Source organism: Dermacentor albipictus, chromosome 8 (assembly GCF_038994185.2).
Source record: "Dermacentor albipictus isolate Rhodes 1998 colony chromosome 8, USDA_Dalb.pri_finalv2, whole genome shotgun sequence".
Taxonomy (NCBI): domain Eukaryota; kingdom Metazoa; phylum Arthropoda; class Arachnida; order Ixodida; family Ixodidae; genus Dermacentor; species Dermacentor albipictus.
The window spans coordinates 65812157-65830101 of NC_091828.1; the positions used below are offsets into that span (position 1 = coordinate 65812157).

Genomic DNA, 17945 nt, shown 5'->3' on the forward strand with positions numbered 1-17945 from the left:
GGCATTCTCAACAACCATGGCAAAAAAAAAGGAATGATTCTAATATGTTCCTTATTATTTGAATAAAATACGAACCATTTCGAGCATTACCGGAACAAATGACCTTAAAAAGTTTCTTCGATTGTTGTTGAACGATAATATAGACTGAGGTATTTTACTATTTGCCTTATGCTTAATGTTTTCATTTTCTGTATCAAGGTGTGCATGGTGGAAAATTTGCCGTAATTTATAGTGTTAGCTTTTGTTTGTTTGTTGTTGCTTCGGAGAAGCAATTGCTGTGCATTTTCCTTTTTTTACGTTTTATTCGCTGTTGTTTCATGTACTTAACCTGGCTGCCCAGCCAGGCAGACCACGGTAACGCTTAAGCAGGGTGTAACACGTTGTACGAATTGGAGTAAAATATACTACTACTACTATCATTATTATTATTACTAAACGTTGTATTGCACACAGCATCCAAAATATTCTTGTAAATTGATCCCATATAAAGACATTTGCGGCAACTTTCTCATTGTGATTTTTTCATTTGTTTGTGTCCGGCTGTTGCTTTCCGCATAGCCACCGACAGAAAAGATGTGCAGTCTGGCTTTGAGAATGGTAAGGCCTCGTGCGTCTTGAAATGTAACGGCTGAATGAATAATGGCGAGCACGATTATAACCGACACCGTTTTACTTCGCAATTTCTGCGCTTATAGGATGGCCAACTGCGAATGTAAGTTCGGTTAGTTAAAGCATTCTCCCTATATAGTTCACAACTGGCTTGAGATACTTGGCTAGATATAGCTCTAGCGACTGTACACGGCCATCGCAAAAAAGATCCACAAGAATCAATAGCCTAATATAAACAATCATACATGGATGTCCGTTTCTTTCTCTCAGACCACCCCTTTGGAAACATGAATACACCGCTTCTGACGTGAGCCTTGTTTACCTTTAAGAGGCAGTGATCAGACTTTAATTTGAACGAGACATTCTGGCGAAGGGTACATATGTGGCTCAGATTTTAAATGTGTCTAATTAGCATCTCGTTGCGAGCCTATTATAGAAAAAAAAATAGCTTAGTGCACGTGCTTTGTATGACTGCTTATACCCTCAATCATAGAGTTTCTGACTACATTACCTAGAGGGAAATCTGGCGCTGCTGCGCTGTGGTATGCATGGGAATGCCGGTATATTGCGGATTCGGATTGGCATCGTTCTCGTAGAGAAAGGACACCTTGAAGACGCGCTTGGCAAGTACCATTCCGTCTGTCACAATGATTCATTTTCTACTAGAACAGCACGTGAAAAGCTGTTTTAGCTTTATTATTACGCGAAAACATGCTTTGTTTAACTATGAGAACTTGTTATTGTGTGTACGACTGCATGTTGCGTAAAAAGTATCAGCGGGCCGCTAAAGTTGGAGGACAGACGACAAGGTTCGCGCTCGCTTTGAAACAGTTAGTCGTCTGTTCTTGCTTTTCTTCGCTTGGTCATGCATCGTGGGTGAGTAAACATGTAATATGCGTGAATGGAAACATTTTATGAAGATTTTACTTTGAGAACGCGTTATTTGCGTAGCCATATCCACGTTTTAGACGAAGCCTCTTACAACACCAGCCAACACGAGCCTCGCAGACACATATACCGTCATTCCCATGACGGCACGGTGCCCCCTTAAGAAACTCCCATAGACGGTGGCGCCAGATTACCCTATAGGTGTTATAGTGAGAAACTCTGTGCCCTCAATAGATTGCTGTCACTTACACACAATCGTTTACTAGTGTTCGTTGTATGAACGGCGCTGGATGTTGGGCCGCCGTGGCTAAGCCGAAGTATAGGCGCCATCCTTCGCTCGTCGCCATAGTGATGTAGAGGCACTTAACAAGCATTGTCTTTCTCAGCGAAAAGATGGCGCGACCAATTTATCAGTGATACAAGTATCTACCTCCTCTTAGCGGCTGCACTGGTCAGTCTTGATGAATGAAAGAATTCGGCGTACTTCCATCGCGGATATCAATCCGTAGCACTCCACATAAAAGGTCTACGTTGCTGTTGACGGGAACGGATGCTTACAGATCATAAAGGACAGAGCAGATGACATTTTTGGGGGGTAAATTGCTGGCTTTCTGCGTTGTGTGAAAAGATAACGTTTGGAATCAAGGTCCGTTCATAAAAAAGCATTTGCGCCAAAAGTATATTAATAGCACATGGTAGTCAATCGTGATACCGGACACATCAGCAAGGGCGCTCGGCCAATCGAAAGCAGCGTTTACAAGTAAATATATTTCGGAATTCGGTCCCGGATAATCATTACGTAACTGCCCACAGTGGTGAAGCAAATTTCCTTGTGAAATTCGGAATGTTTTCTAACGCCATCTTTACGTCACTTTGCGATGCATGACCATTAAAGAGCAGCAAACTTTAACGTACGTTTTTCGCCTGTGTAAATGAACTTGAAAGCTGCGTCCTATAGCCTGGAGCATATATTGAGAAATGTCCGCTTTTAATTCTTATTTCAAAAGTACACAAAACGAAAGAGCAGAAATGCAGTGTCTTGTTGTAGGTAAAGCCAGGAGTCTTACGCTCAGATTAAAATATGTGTATACTTAGGCCTCTTCTTCTAGTCTTTCTGAGACGAATTGTACGAATATTTGGCCCTGGTTTTCTGGCAATCTTAATCTGTTTGCAGAAAAAGGCACACACAGTAACCAGGGGACCTGGAGACAAGTCGCAGACGATAGGCTGACGGGCACCTAGAATCATGCATAGATAAACGGCGCAGTTAAAAGCGGAAGCCAAGCGAAACCCAAAAGAGCAATTGCGTTTCGAGCAGGCGATGGGAACGGCGGTCGTCCAATCATGAGTCGGTCGGAATGGGATAAAAAAAAAGAAAAGGAAAGACAGGGCTTCATTCCTTGCAACTTTTTTTTTACAAAGAAGCCTGAATGAAAAAGGAGATGGGATAGAACCGGAGTCGTTACCATGGCGCTGCCACAAAGGGCGTGTGATTGAAAGGCATGCTTGACGCCTCAATGCCCTTCCGCTAACGTCGTGTGTTTATCCGCCCCTATTTTGTTTCATAAAGAGGGGATTGTTATAATTACATTTAATTATTAATTTGGCTTAATTACGCCATCACGCTCTGTTCTAAATGTCTTCATTAGGAGTCGGCTCTAGCTCAGTAAGTTTTCCTTTCGTTTCTTTTCTTTACTTACCTTCTTTGAGGCACGCTCCATTTCTTCTTGCTGGAAAAAAGAAGTCGAGATAAGTGAGAGAATAATGGAACCATCAATGGTTTTTCGCAGTCCCTAGCAAACGCGCTTAAAGCTTTGATTTGATTAACTTCTGCTTTCTTTTTCTTTCTGAACTCTATGTGTAGGTTGAAGGTTCTTTTTGTTAGGAGATCACTTTGATACAGAAGCTCAGAGGGGTAAAGCAAAAGCGATAATAATTTTGTATTTAAGCCTCGTAAAGCACTGGAGAGCCCTAGTAATTGGCGGCAGCGGCTTTGCAATAATCCCGTTCGTTGATCAAATTTCCTAACGAGCTTTCAGCGAGAAAGACCACGGAGAGGATCCGTGCATGCCTTCTACCGGCTCGAGGGTAGTTATTTATGCGTTATCATTTGTCTCGAAGTTATTTTTGTAGCACTTTTAGGCTGATTTATTTATTCGGGAGCACTCAGAAGATGTCCAATTTGAATCAAAACAGCAGGAGTGTTTATGAATTTTCGAAGACAATTTTACAACCTAGCATTGCTCATATATTAAAGCTAGGAGATAGCACATAATGTGTTTCTCTTGATTTATCTATAGCCGTTACATCCCACAAAGTAAAGGATGTGCTGAGTAGGAATACATGCATGCATTCTTATCGTCGAAATTAGGGCTTAACATTGCTCTCGCTTTTTTCTTCGATTACCGGCGAACAATCTTCTGTCTCAGACTTTGATAATGACCCATGAATTATGCGGTGCATCGCAAAACTATGCAGAAGCTGTAATCTCTCTTTATGCATACATATTTTGACCGTTCAAGAAAGCCGCTGCTTCCTGTACGCTATTATACGCCGTAATGATTATGCTAAAACTTCTTTGTAAGTCTAAATTTATGGCTTTGTCGTATAAAAAATAAGTGGTCCGTGACAAGTAGCGACCTGTAGTCGGAGTAAAATATAATTTTACCGCAAGCTTTATATTCAACAATTATGTAACAGAGGTTTAGATAGGCTGCTTAAACATTTCTTGCCAGAATTTATACGGCCGACTAAGCAAGGAACAGAATCGCTTCAGATGGCACTTTTCATTCTTCAAGCACGAAGATTAGCATGCGCTCACGCGTCAACTAATATACATAAATAAGCACACCCTCGACACAATCACCTCAATAACCTCGCCGCCATTTCCGAGCGTATTGAAACCGGCTGGGAGATCACGTTCGGGCATTCCTGTGCGCGGTTTCTCACGCTCCACAAGCCGCTAATAATTTCTTTCCCACATCTTGTAAAAATGCCTTTTTTTTAAGTGTGTACCCACACATGCATTCTAATTATTTCATTGATTCGAAATCGAAGAAATAACGAGGTGAATTTTATGCCTATTCTCCAAATTGAAGCTTCATGCCATTGTACAGGTGAATTATTACGTTTCCATTTCTCTTTAAGGTTTATTAACCTGTTGAGAGTTTGATATGAATGAGCGTTTGTATCATGCCTCGTTCACGTTTCTGGTACAGACGATGCGCGCGCATTAGAGACATGCTTTGAAAGTCAGGATCCACGAATTCGCTACGTTTACTTATTGAGTGGCGCTGTGACACGTTACACAAAAAGGTATTGGTAATTTAGCGGCAAATGTGAGAGAAATGCGCTAGCGATACGTCGTACCTCTTTGAGGTCCCGGATCCATGATTTAAAATGCGGCCACCACTTTGCAACGTGTTGCTCACGAGTTCAATTAACACAGGTCACTGCCTCATCAAGAATCAATGTGCAACTGAAAATTGATCATACAGCAGTGAACTTTGAAGTCGCAGAATGCATGTTTATTCTGGTAAACACTTGGATAAGTTGTGTTTATTGCTCCGCAGAACCGCAAGGATATCGTTAATACATACATATAGTTTGTTTCCTCTTATTATGACTCCGTTAACTCACGTGCTAAGGCAACATTGCTTTCACCACGCTCTAACCCTCCTTGTAATAAGTACGCTTTCAGTTGCGAACGCTGTTTTCTGTCTGGTCCTATCCTTACTTCTTTTTGATCCAATTGGTCAGTGCTGCAACCGCTGTTTCAAATATAACCTGGAAATAGTTGCTCGTTTTACTGACTCGTCCTACGCGTATATATATATATATATATATATATATATATATATATATATATATATATATATATATATATATATATATATATATATATATAATGTTTGTGTGTGTGTTAATTAATTATGGGGTTTTACGTGCCAAAACCACTTTCTGAATATGAGGCACGCCGTAGTGGAGGACTCCGGAAATTTCGACCACCTGGGGCTCTTTAACGTGCACCTAAAGCTAAGTACACGGGTGTTTTCGCATTTCGCCCCCATAGAAATGCGGCCGCCCTGGCCGGGATTCGATTCCGCGACCTTGTGATCAGCAGCCCAACACCATTGCCACTGAGCAACCACGGCGGGTGTGCGTGTTTGTGTGTGTGTGTTTGTGTGTGTGTGCGTATGTGCGGGCGCGCGCGCGCGCGCGCGCGCTTGTCTGCAGACCACCCAGTATGGTGGGCCACATAATGAATCTGTGGTTTTGGCACGTAGAACCCTTCAATGCCAAGTGAGCAGAGGGAGCGAATACCCAGTTTTTAAAGGTTCAGAGAACTGATTACCACAAATTAGTTACGCATATAAATAAATTTTTTTCAATGAATATTTTATAGTTTTTTCTTGTAGAAATGTATTCGCCGAGGCCAACAATAAAAGTGAGACATTTGTTGCAAAATTTATTGATGTATTGTGTTGTTTGGCCTTCTTGGCATTTGGGACATGTTCGTGCTGTCCATGAAGTAACACAAAATATGAGAGAAAATCTATTATCGGACAACGCAAATAGACTACCAATGTTGAAGACACGTCAGCCGATGAGCAGAAAATAATCGCGCCCTTTACTAAGTTCGGCTGCATTACAGCTCGTCTCGATATGACGCCGGAAGGTCCCGATGTTCGCGCTAAACGAAGAGCACACTCATCCCGCCCCCTACCCACCCTATCGGACGCCTGCCTCGCTGATTTTATCTCGAGCTTCCCGCGGGGGTCATCAGAGACGAATAGAACAAAAAAATGAAATAAATGAGAAGAGAGGTGATGACGCGTTCCTCGATCGCAGTTCCAATGCGCCATCTTTGTTCATCCGGGCGGATGCTCGGACCTCCGTTGCGCAATCGCAGCGCCATCTCTCTCCTCACGTGACTCACGGATTCCTGGTTCGAGGATTAGCCGTAACAGACGATGCCCTCTGCTGGTTCGGCGGTGTCGTCTATGGTGTCGCGATGCAGCTTGTCTCATCCCACCGCTTCGTGCGGGATGGATTCAGAGCCGGTGACCGTTTCAGAGCCGGTTCAGCGACGATTCAGAGCCGATGACGACGGCCCCGTGGCTTTTTCGATAACCCGACTCTCGCTTTATCCAGCAAAGAAATGGAAGCACATGTTAGCGTTTGTGCACGCAGTTTGTGCAACGAGTACTGATGTTGTAAGAGTGACTATGTAGACGTTTAAAGAATGCCTGGAGGCCAGAGACGCAAATGTGTCCAGCAACGTCGACGGCACCACCTTGTGATGCTTTGTTGAACCACACGTTAGAAATGTTTGTGTTTTACGTCTTCGTTCTCGCACAAGGAAAAGAAGCATTACTATATACGAGTGATTGTTAATAATGACGCCTGTGCTAAAGTGACATGGTTGGTTGCAATTACAGTTAATTGTGATTCCGTTTACATCAGCGTTACACGCGAGCACTAGAGGAGCTGCCATGCACGTTTGTTTATCCGGTGTTGGGATGCTCAATTAACATTGCAGAGAAGCCTCTTTGTCTTGCGTAGACGCCGTATTAAAAGACTTGTGTAACCTTCAGCCATCTAGTCGGTGACAACAAGTCATTCATTGAGGCGGAAGGAATAGCCTTTTAATTTGTTGGAGCCCATGCACTACGGCCAACAATGTAATAGGACAACACAGAAAGCCCAAGTGAATCGAAAAACCATTGCAAGGTTCTCACGTCATCATCATCATCGGCATATTTGTTTCAACTGCAGAACGAAGGCGGTTGGCTAGTGATGTCGAATTACCACTATCTTGCGCCTTCTACTCCCACTTCATGCTTGCAAATTACCTAACTGCGTCGCCCCACCTAATTATCTGCCGTTCTCGACTGCGCTTCCCTTCCCTTGGCGCCCATTCCGTAACTCTAAGAGTTCACGTGTTATTTTTGCAGCGCATTGCATGACCCGCCCAGCTATATATTCGCCTCGTAATGCTAACTAGGATATCGGCTACCAACGTTTGATTTCTAATCTTGACTGCTGTCTCCCTGCCTTTTAAAGTTACCTGAAACAGAAGTGTGTAAACGATGAAAAAGGTGGGCTTAGAATTATTGAGGCATCGTGGGCTTAGAATTATGTGATGCATCTAGGAAATTTCATGCATAGTACGGTGTAGATTGACGTAGTGGTGCACTAACGGAAGACCACTCAGGGAGGCTGCTTTATGTTGGAGTGGACAAGCACGTGATGATCGTGGGGGTGGCGCGGACGCTGCTGTTAATGATGACGTCAACGCAACACTAGTCATGTCTCCGTGAGAGTGAGCGAGAAGGCACGTTAAAGAAAAGAGCGGTGTGCGACATGTGGACGTGCAAAATCAGAACTGTATAAAGATTGCCAAATGACGAACGCAAATGAGGTCTGGATACATTAATTACTTTTTTGGCATTAGAAACGCTGGTCTCTTCTGTGGGTGGCCTTTGCACAACCCCTGACTAACGCGTGAAGGGACGGAAATGACATAAGATGCACAATATGATATCAGAAATTAGGTCGTGTATTGATACTGTGCGATCATGAGATCACCGAAGCTTTAGGGAGTATTCACACGACGTGACGTACACCATTTTGTTGCCCTATTCCCAGCCATCAATTCGCCGTTACAGATAAGCAGATCCCGTAGCTTTCTAGCATGATGGCTCCAAGGCGGCCTCGATGAAGACAGTCAAGACTTCTTAAAGCTTCTTCCGTTCCCCTTAGTACACGGGTAAAGGCAAAGTAGCAATGCTCTTAGATCCAACACCACGCGGCGCTGCAATCGAAGACCTGTAAAGCGGCTTTGCCTCCATACTACGGACAGAGACCATTTAGATGGCAGGGGTGCACGTGGTGCAGATAGCGTAAAGGGCGTTGTTTACGAAGCTGGTTATGTACGCAGGCACACGGACACGGCTGGGCTTCAAAGCGCACACGAGTATACTTCGAGCACTGTGCACAGGTATGGACGAATAAGCTCGTTCTTAAAGTTTCAGAGCGCCAAAGAATTTGCGGACAAAGAACCTGCAAACAGGGGAGCGATTTCGCGTGATGCAGACGAGCTGAAACTGTAACAAAAATGGGCTCTCAAAAAGCGTCGCATCGGAAGCATACAACACGTGCCTTCTCTTTCCGGAACGGAGAACACCCCGTTACAGGGGGGCGTATTACAATGGCACTGGCCCTGCCGCAGAATATATATCGACAAGCCAGACAGCTAGGTCACGTGGCGATGGGCGGGAAGCGTGTGTAATCCAGCCGCTAATTCAATGCGATAGCTGCGCATTATACAGGAGGGCCGCGGGGAGTCCTTCTGTTTCGTCGCTTCTTAACAGTTCGCTTACTTATATTTTCTGGGTTTTTCGCAATAGTGGAGGTGGGTATCTCAAAAGTGCTCTGGAGGTGCGGGAACGTCTTCCGTGGTGTCCCGCAGCGAGGATTGGAGGAGTTTTAGGCCAACAAAGCTGTTTAGTCTCCAAAATGCCACTGCTAGTCAATAATTCCTATCTGCTTTTATCGAGTCGTAGCCACGCCGTAAGAATATGTTAATGTTAGTTCGAGAGACCTGTGACCACTCCTAGTCAGTAGTGATCAAATCTTTATTGTGGAGCCATGAATGTCCTAATGTTCCATGCTTTTTTTTTCGCATTTGCGTATGTCTGAAATTCGTCTTGTGGGTTGCCGATGTCGCTGTGACGCAGGCGGTGACATTTCATCGATAACGTCAGACGTTAACTGCGCTCCACGTTCTGACTTTGCTCCTCATTTCATCGATTTTTTTTCATCTCGGATAGAGTACCTTTGCGCCATGTCATCTTCTATTTTCTGAACCGATTCTCGAGGAGTAATGTACTTGCTGTGTATTTAGTTCTCGTTGATTTTTCACTGCCAACATCGCCAGGGGGCTACAGTTATTTCGATATGTATACGCGTGCACTATTCAATCAAATGTCGAGTGTTTCTTGCCTCGACTTTGATATTACCCACCATTCAAGAGCTGCTCACGCCACCGCTACAATACTGAAAGATGTTATTTATAGCTTAAGAAGTCTATCATTCGTCCGCACACATGGGTACGCCCTCCAAAACGTTTACACGAGGTGCGAAGTGACCACGAATGTTCGCAATCTTTTGCGGCATTCTAAATGTACGGCGTTCAGCCTACCATGCATACCAATTATACAACGTGCAGAAAAAGCCTGCTGCGGTAGCCCGTTCGCTATGTCGTTTATTGCGCTGCTGACATGAAGGTCCTGGGTTCGAACGGCTGTCGCTTTTCCAATGGGAGCGGAATGCAGATGCGCTCGCGTGCCGTGCATTAGGTTCACTTAAATAGCCACAGACGGTCAAAATTAATTCGGACTCCTCTATTACGGCGCGCCTTATAATGAGAACGTGGTTCCGGCGTAGTGACACCTCAGAACTAAGTTTCCTTTTTGCTTTACAAATTACCGAGAGGTTTAAATGAGTAGCAGCCGTGCTGGCCCCACTTCGAGCCGCTTACTTCAACTACAGCAGAAAGAGAGCATTAGAATGGCAGGCAGCGTTACATTCAGCTGCTAGTGTAAAGGCATCGGCATGCAAATTAGTCGCTATGTTCAGCTTTCGCTCTCCTAACTTTTTTTTTTGGTGAGAACGTTCACGCAACGCAACAATGCAGCTGACGTGTTTTAGCTTTAAAAAAAAGGACAAAAATATGTCGTCAACAGTGAGGCTTCAGCCACTAACATGTCCAATGTTCCAGGATTCCCCATTGTAATAGTTATCGGCCGGCGCGCGTATTTGGCGCTCTCCGAAAGTCTCGAACGAGCAATTACTGCTGCCCCGCCCTTCCTTTATTTATTATTTAATCCATTTTTTTTTTTGCTACAGAAACATTCGCAATGGCTCCGCGAACCCACTACATCAGGGTTATACCTTATTTCTTCACTGCCAACCCCGCTTGCGCGGCGAAAAGTGCGCGTGGGGAACGCCGCCTATGGAATTGCAGCAATCTCGCCATCTATACTGCGATGTAATAACCTCGCATGTGGACCTTGCTGAGCAAAATCAAGGGAGCCAAGGGCTCGGCGAGAACTATATTTCACAAAAGGGCGGCAAATTAAGCGAACCCCCGCCGCCATAACACCATAAATAATTTCCTATCGCTGCCTGAGTGCTACGAAGCAGGGGAAAAAAATGGAGAACTAAAATAAAATAGTCGTCCTATGTGGCCGGCTTCGCCGTTCCACGGCTAAGCTGGTGAAGCGGCCGCCCTTAAATCAGCGAGAGATAACAGCGCCGACTGCAGAAGTACCATGGGGGAAGGGGCTAAAGGTGAAAGCAAAAGGATCGGGAAATAAAAAAAATACATAACGCAGCGAACACTACGATCAAGCTGCAGCGGGCAATGCGCTACGAAAGCTAGAGAGACTAACTACTCTCACTAGTCACACACACGAGGCCAAATTAAGGCGCAAAAGCTCAAAGAAAGGTTGAAGTATGTGTCATGTGCGCGGACGTAACTTTAGGTCACAGATTTTTGTGTTGCAAAATATGAAGTATTCACTACGTCGAAGATGGCGAGGAGCTCAGCGCATAAATTACCGCACGGGCGCAGTAACACATTTCTGTGAGCAGCGGCCGCATCGCGCCGTCTGCGCGCGCGACCAGGACATAGTACGTCACATACTGGAAGCAGAAAAGTGCGCAAATAATGCGTAATTCTGCGTTTTATTAGGCACTCAAGACGCGGTTGTTATATTTGCGATATAAATATTTCGTCGAGGGCGCCGCAGATTCAAAACAACCGAAGCGTGATGGCGCGGAGGGATACTTATTTGTACGAACTGCTTGCGTGACTTACGTAGCGTTGCCTGCTTAGTAGAAAACGGAGTACACGGAACGCAAGCACATCCGTATTGTTTTCAGTCCTGAGGGTCTCCGATATCAAATTAAAGACTGCTGTGAAACGCAACATATGATACTAGAATGTTATTGAAGAAACTGTGGCGTTGAGATGGTTGGCGGTCTTCTCACCTGTGCATGTGCCCGAAAAGGACAACACTGGTAGGCTGTGTTGTTATCTTGCTCCATTCGTCTGGTTTCTTTCCCGCATGCAACATGTTCAATTTCAGCACTGAATGTTAAAAGCTTGAACAACGATGGAGGTAGCGTATGGTTGGGATATCATTTCGGAAAGATATATTACAGCTGTTAAAGTTAGTGCAGTTGTCAAATGGAGAATTGGCTTTGGGAGTTTTCTTGGAAGCAGCGAGAAACATCGTGGTCTAAGGCCTCCACATTGACATGTCCCGTCTGCAGAAACAGAACGTATATTTAAAAAAAAATAAAGTCTATGGTACGTCTGCGCGAAATTCTACGATTTGCCTTAAACTTCGTGTACATGTCGTGTATGCAATCTGTTGTGAAGCCTACCGGCAAAAAATATACTGACAAAATGAGCATGTTAACGACTATTTTGCACATAAAGACAGCGGTCACTGTATGGACAATAAGAAGTGCACGCGTAGGTAAAGCACTCCACAGGATATTGCAGGATAGACGATCCACAGATCGGGGAAGTTTACGTTTAAACATAAACTTGCTCTTTCTCAGTCGGCTGAAACACGTCGCGTGAAAACGTTCGCAACCAATTTCGAATGCCATGCCTCCACTACAGCATTGCTTACCTTCAGCGCAATAAGAGATGTCAATTACGGACACCAGTAAAGGGAGAGGGGTTGCACTAATTTATTACTGCGTGAAAATCAGTGGCTGGGCGCGGTAAATAATGAGGTACCTACATCGCCAAGTAACAGATAGCCAATATTACGCGGGCAATCGGCTCCGAATGGCACAAGAAATAACGGTCAAACGAAGTGCCAAAGTAAAAAATAAAATAAAATGAAGTGGAAAAAAGTGAGACAGAAACTAACTTCCGAACGGTTCCCAAATGATAACTGTCTAGACAGGGAATTCGCCGCATGGTGTGCGTTTACAACGGTGCAGGTCACAAAAAACAAATACTCCACAGAAGAAAACACGAAAGAGCAGACGACCAGAAAACAATGACAAGCTAACGGAAAAACCAGCACCAATGAAACAAAACGGTAGGATTTCGCTCGCGGAAAGAGCTCGCGCAACGCACTCATCGAGCCTGATTGGCCAGTTTCGGGAAAAGCTCAGCCAATCAGGCGCCAAATTTTGCCGCCAGCCGTTCTTTCTTGCTTGGCCGTTGCAGCCTGATAGTGTCGAACAGGGGCACCCGGCGGCGCCACCAACCGATTGATGTTTTCTCACCGTGGTTTTTAAGTTGCCTGCGCTGGGACCTCTTGATTAAGAAACAGTAATTAAAAGCGCAACGCGGCTGGCGTAATCTCTCGCCCGGTTTTGGTCGTAGCCGCAAAGGCTCACAGCGGTGCGAAATATTTCTTTAGGTTCGGTCTATTAAGCAAAGCGCCATTAATTTCACTGCGGACGCCGTCATTTCAACAGAGGCTATCGTTGCAGACGCAAAACAATTCGTCTGCTTCCACTTGTGCGGTGTTTTCTTTCCTAACACTCGATAATTTACAGTTCGAGGTGTCCATTACTTCTTCTGACACGTTCGACCACCCGACCGGAAAACGGTTCCATTTATTCTTCTCTGTCGGTGCCTCACGAGTCTTGCAAAAGAAAAAAAAGAAAAAAGAAAGAAGAACGCGTCTGCTTCGAAGTCGCAAGATTAATTAACGCTAGCACTGCTGTGAGCGTCCGTCCATGAAATAATTTGCGGTCCTTGCTAATATGACGGGCCCGAGGCAAGCAGACACGTAATGAAGCGAGAAGAGGAAAATGGAAACACGTGAAAGGAAGTGAGAAGGAAAAATGGAGAGAAAAGATCCTGTTTACTAGTTCATCGTTTTCTACGGCGGAAATATTAACTATATTCTGATTTGCAACTTTCCGTACAATATTTTTATTTCTTGTCTTCCGTCCGGTCGCATTAGGGTTTCACAATTATCGGGCAGCGTCACTGGAGCTATCGATTTGCTAGCTTGCCGGCATCCGCGGCAAAATATAGTGTCCCAGAGTATAGCAGCAAGAAAGGCGATAACACTAGGCGAGTCTACGCAGTGTTCACTCTCACAAATATTCGCATTACGCTAAATAAAGAAATAATGACGTTTTCAAAACTAGCAATCCAGCCGACAAGAAGTACACGCCGTGGACGCATTCGAAGCTCTTACGGCGTCCACAATAGCAACAGGATTGCCTATAGGCTTCTATGTTATTTTATTATTATTGACACAACAGCATTGATACGCAAAAAAAATATGCAGAAAGAGGTCTCAAGATTACAAGCAAAAAGTGGGCCCACCTAGATAAATAAATTAATGAAAAATATTTTAACGAACAAATAATAAATTTAAAAAATTCAAATATAGAGTTTCCAAATGCCACAACCACGACTTGATTATGAGGCACGCCCCATAATGGGGGACTCCAAATAATTCGCACCACCTGGGGTTCTTTAACCTGCACCTAAATCTAAGTACACGGGTGTTTTCGCACTTCGTTGCCCTCGAAATGCGGCCGCCGTGGCCGGGATTCGATCACGCGACCTCGTGCTTACAGCCCAACACCATAGCCACTAAGGAACCATGGCGGGAAAGCAAATAAAGGCTAAACCCAGTTTACTAGCCCGTGCAAGAACAGCATAGAACATTTCAGTTATTCTGTACCATTGTAGGATATGAGATGCTGCAAGGTCGTCGTATGTCGGGAGGGGGGCGGCGCTGTTGAGCCAGGTTCTCCTTGAAAACTTTCTCCGTATTTATATGAATTACCAACGCTGCTGCGTGATTGTCCGTCACACGGAGATCAGAAGCCTGCACTTATGACAACATTGAAAAATCAGATGACGGGCTCCCTTCAGAAGAGTAGCGTCTGGGACCGTAGACTCGAGTGTCTGCGCTGTGCGATGCCAAAGAAGCGCTGTTGCGCTTCTCGACGTGTTCCAGCGTGTATGGCCACTTGCGTTGAATTGAACGAGGAACACATCATTTTGTGTGTGTGTTGGGTAAACCTGTGAAGTTCTCTCCTCCTCTTATTTCAGTGCCCTTTCCCACTTCTCCAGCACATGGTAGCCAACCGCGCCCACCTGTTCGAACACGCTGTTTTCCCTTATCGCTTCTGGCTCTCTTTCGCTCACTCTGGTTTTTTCGAATGCTGTCTACTACAGCGAGTGTCAACTAGATTCTTTTGTTACTTTAGGAATGCCGTTTACTGCGCTTTGGAAGGCACGCCGCTGTAAAGAAGGGGTCGCCCCTTCCACGGACCAGTAATGATCCGCTGTCCACGAGCCGACGTCTGCGGCAACAAATGGTGCATTAGCGTTTGGCATAGGATGTACACTGACCATGGGACGTGCACACACAACGTGTCCGCTGATAAGTAGTTTGTAGTCGCCCGGAAACTGGCAAGACGTGGTGATACCGTACATGTTCCATACGTGCAACGAAATGGTGCGCCTGATCAACTTATTTATTGTGCAGCGTAAGAGGTTAAATGCCGCAAAACAGAATTTCAGCGATTGCAATGGCTTCGTATTCCTAAGCTCGTTTAAGCAAATGCATTTCAATATACTTAATCTTCTGCCAAGGCCAAAAATATGCTGGAAAGAAAGGAAATACAAAGAATGTTGTAAATGAGCTATACAGTCAAATGTCCCGTTTAACTTTATGTCGATTAAATCATCGTGTAAAATGAAAGGAGTACATGCCTCAACCCCCCCCCCCCCCATTTTTGTGCTTCACGAAGCTGACCTAGCCCATATCTGCTAATAAAAAAGCTCCTTCAAAACGTAGGCGACCGATGAGGTTTTTCGCTGATAACAGCTGACTAAAACGCTATTGTAATGTATGCACCAAAATCGCGCTCACAGAAACGCCCTAGAGCCCTAAATCTGATAGTACATTTTTATGTGCTATATCAAGGAAGTAAATAAGTAGGCTACACGGGAGAGTTCAGGCTATTTAGGTCACATTTTCGCGTTACAGCCTACCACGTCAACCTAACAACGTCAGGGTACGAGAATACCATTTTTGTACGAAGGATATTTATTATGCAGAATAACACTGAGATTATAAATAATAACTCATAAATTGATAATTATATTTGTTTATTGGCAAGAGGGCCAGAGCGGTCAGAAAGCGCCATGAACCTTGCCTGATTTGAAATGTGTTTACTATATATACTTTGCTATGGTTAATGTTAACTAAGCATGTAGCACCAGGTGTAATGTAAATCTGTATAAAAGTATGATCTGTATAGGAACATAAAAAATACACCGATAAAATTGTAAGTATATGTTTAAAGTAACACACATGAGGAAAGAAGGTAAAATGTGATAACTGGTGGTGTGCTTTATTGAGCAAATGTGTTCTACGGCGAATGCAAGAGATGCCTTTCCACTGTGCTGTATGATAAGAATAGACCAATTCTGTGACACTTCTTTTTGCCAACGCGACGCTTGACGGATGATATCGTCCCTCACTCGTCAAGCAGCAGTGATGTATATTTGATCATTTCTGCAACACAGTCGCATCAGTGCAAGCGTTTGTCGTATAGAATTTCAGCCGCGAGCAAGTTTCAGAAGCTACTGCGTAAGCCTCGATCAATGCTTAACAAAGGTAGGAATCTATTGCTGTCCTGTTCACGTGATCCACACTTGTAAAAATTAGCAAGGATGACATAATTCAGCGACAACAGTGCAATGACAGCGAGAAAGCCTGTGCGGGAATTTTCACTGAAGCTGCCTGTTCTAAATTCAGGGAAGGCATTCTTCTAGCGCATGAATTTATGTTCCCATTTGACAGGTATTCGACCCGTCGAAACCCTCAATCTCCCCGCATCAATCGCCCAGCCCCATTGCAATAACATATCAAATATCTCGGTGTTCATATTTGCAGTAACCTAGCATGGAAGCATCGTGTAAGGTACATCATCACCAAAGCTAACCGTTCAATTGGGTGCTTCCGAAGAGATTTCTATATGGCACCCCCATCACTTAAAAAGCTTTTCTACACCACCCACATCCGTCCGTTCACTGAATACGCATCATCTATCTAGGATCTCAGCGGTACCACACGGGTAAAGAAACTTGAACGGATGCAGAATTGTTCCATTTGCTGCATCGTATTCATTTATGACCGCACAGCTAGTGTTACCATGATGATGCCCTTCCAGAATTACCATTCGCCATAATATAGCCCGGCTCGCTCTTTTTCATATAATGTACTATCGCAACAATCATCTTCGTGAACAGTTAGTTAAACCCCCTCCCAATATATCAGCTAGAATTGACCACCTCCAGAAAGTTGATGTTGCTTGTTGTAGAGCTGTGACCTATTCGCATTCATTTTACCTCGAACCACGACCGAGTGGAATCAGCTCCCCAAAACAGCTACTCCTATTACGGATACATATCGCTGCAAGAGTTTTTTAAATACCATGCTTAACATTGTCTAATTATTTGTACTGAATTTGTTCTTTTCTTATAGCCTGTTTGTTTTTTTCACTCTTAGATATCGAAATTACTCAGCTTTCTCATAGCAACAACTGTAAATTTTTTGTGTTAACTTGTCGATTACTTCATGCTTCATACTCATGCTTCATGCTTTACTTCATGCTCCTTGCACTAATTGCATTAACTGTTGTTTTTCTCATTTTGTTTGTAATACGCCCCTCCCCTCTGTAATGTGCAAACGATGAGGGTAAAATAAATAAATAAATAAATAAATAAAAAAATAAATAATTAAATAGTGTTTGACAGCCTGTCACGTTGGTGTTCTTTTATTAGGCCCTTTCATGAAATATTCCGAGCCTGTCACTTCAAATACATGCATGAAGTGCGCAACCCGTGTGAAACAATAGTGACGCCCACGAACCGCTAGGCTGTTTGACTGTGCAAATGAGTATGCTCGCGCCGTCTTGTATGAATGCCATAAAATCGCGCATCTTCCAGGATAACAAATTAGCATAAGCAGAAACACTGGCTTTAGCCCGAGGCATTCAATCAAGCCCAGTTCGTCGCCATCCGCGTTACAATGAGTCTGTGATTTCTCTAACTTTGTATGTCAGATTCAGGTTTGAAGTTAGCACAACAACCTAAAAATGAAGGATCCATTTCCTGGCACTAAATCGCAACGTGCACAGTGGTTCTACTCAAAACGGTTTCGGTGTTTCACATGCTTTGGTTCGCACAAGATTCCAGTGCTTGATGCTCATAGGCGGCCACAACACAGCACCAAAGCGAAAGGTTGGCTCGAGTATTGAAGTTTAGGACCCAGCTCTTATCGCTCACCGTGACGCTTAGCCGTCAGAATTCTGTTAATGCCACGCTATGCATGCGCCCTAAGATTGGGTATGCTTCAGCGATTGGG

General features: G+C 44.3%; 1 protein-coding gene across 1 annotated transcript in view; it reads right to left on the minus strand.

The window, feature by feature from the left end:
• Nucleotides 1-17945, minus strand: part of LOC135914287 (uncharacterized) — a 335268-nt gene that overhangs the window by 311176 nt on the left and 6147 nt on the right. Inside the window, exon 3 of the mRNA XM_070524644.1 lies at nt 3198-3227. Within this exon, the coding sequence (XP_070380745.1) occupies nt 3198-3227 (30 nt within the window). The remainder of the gene's footprint in view (nt 1-3197; nt 3228-17945) is intronic.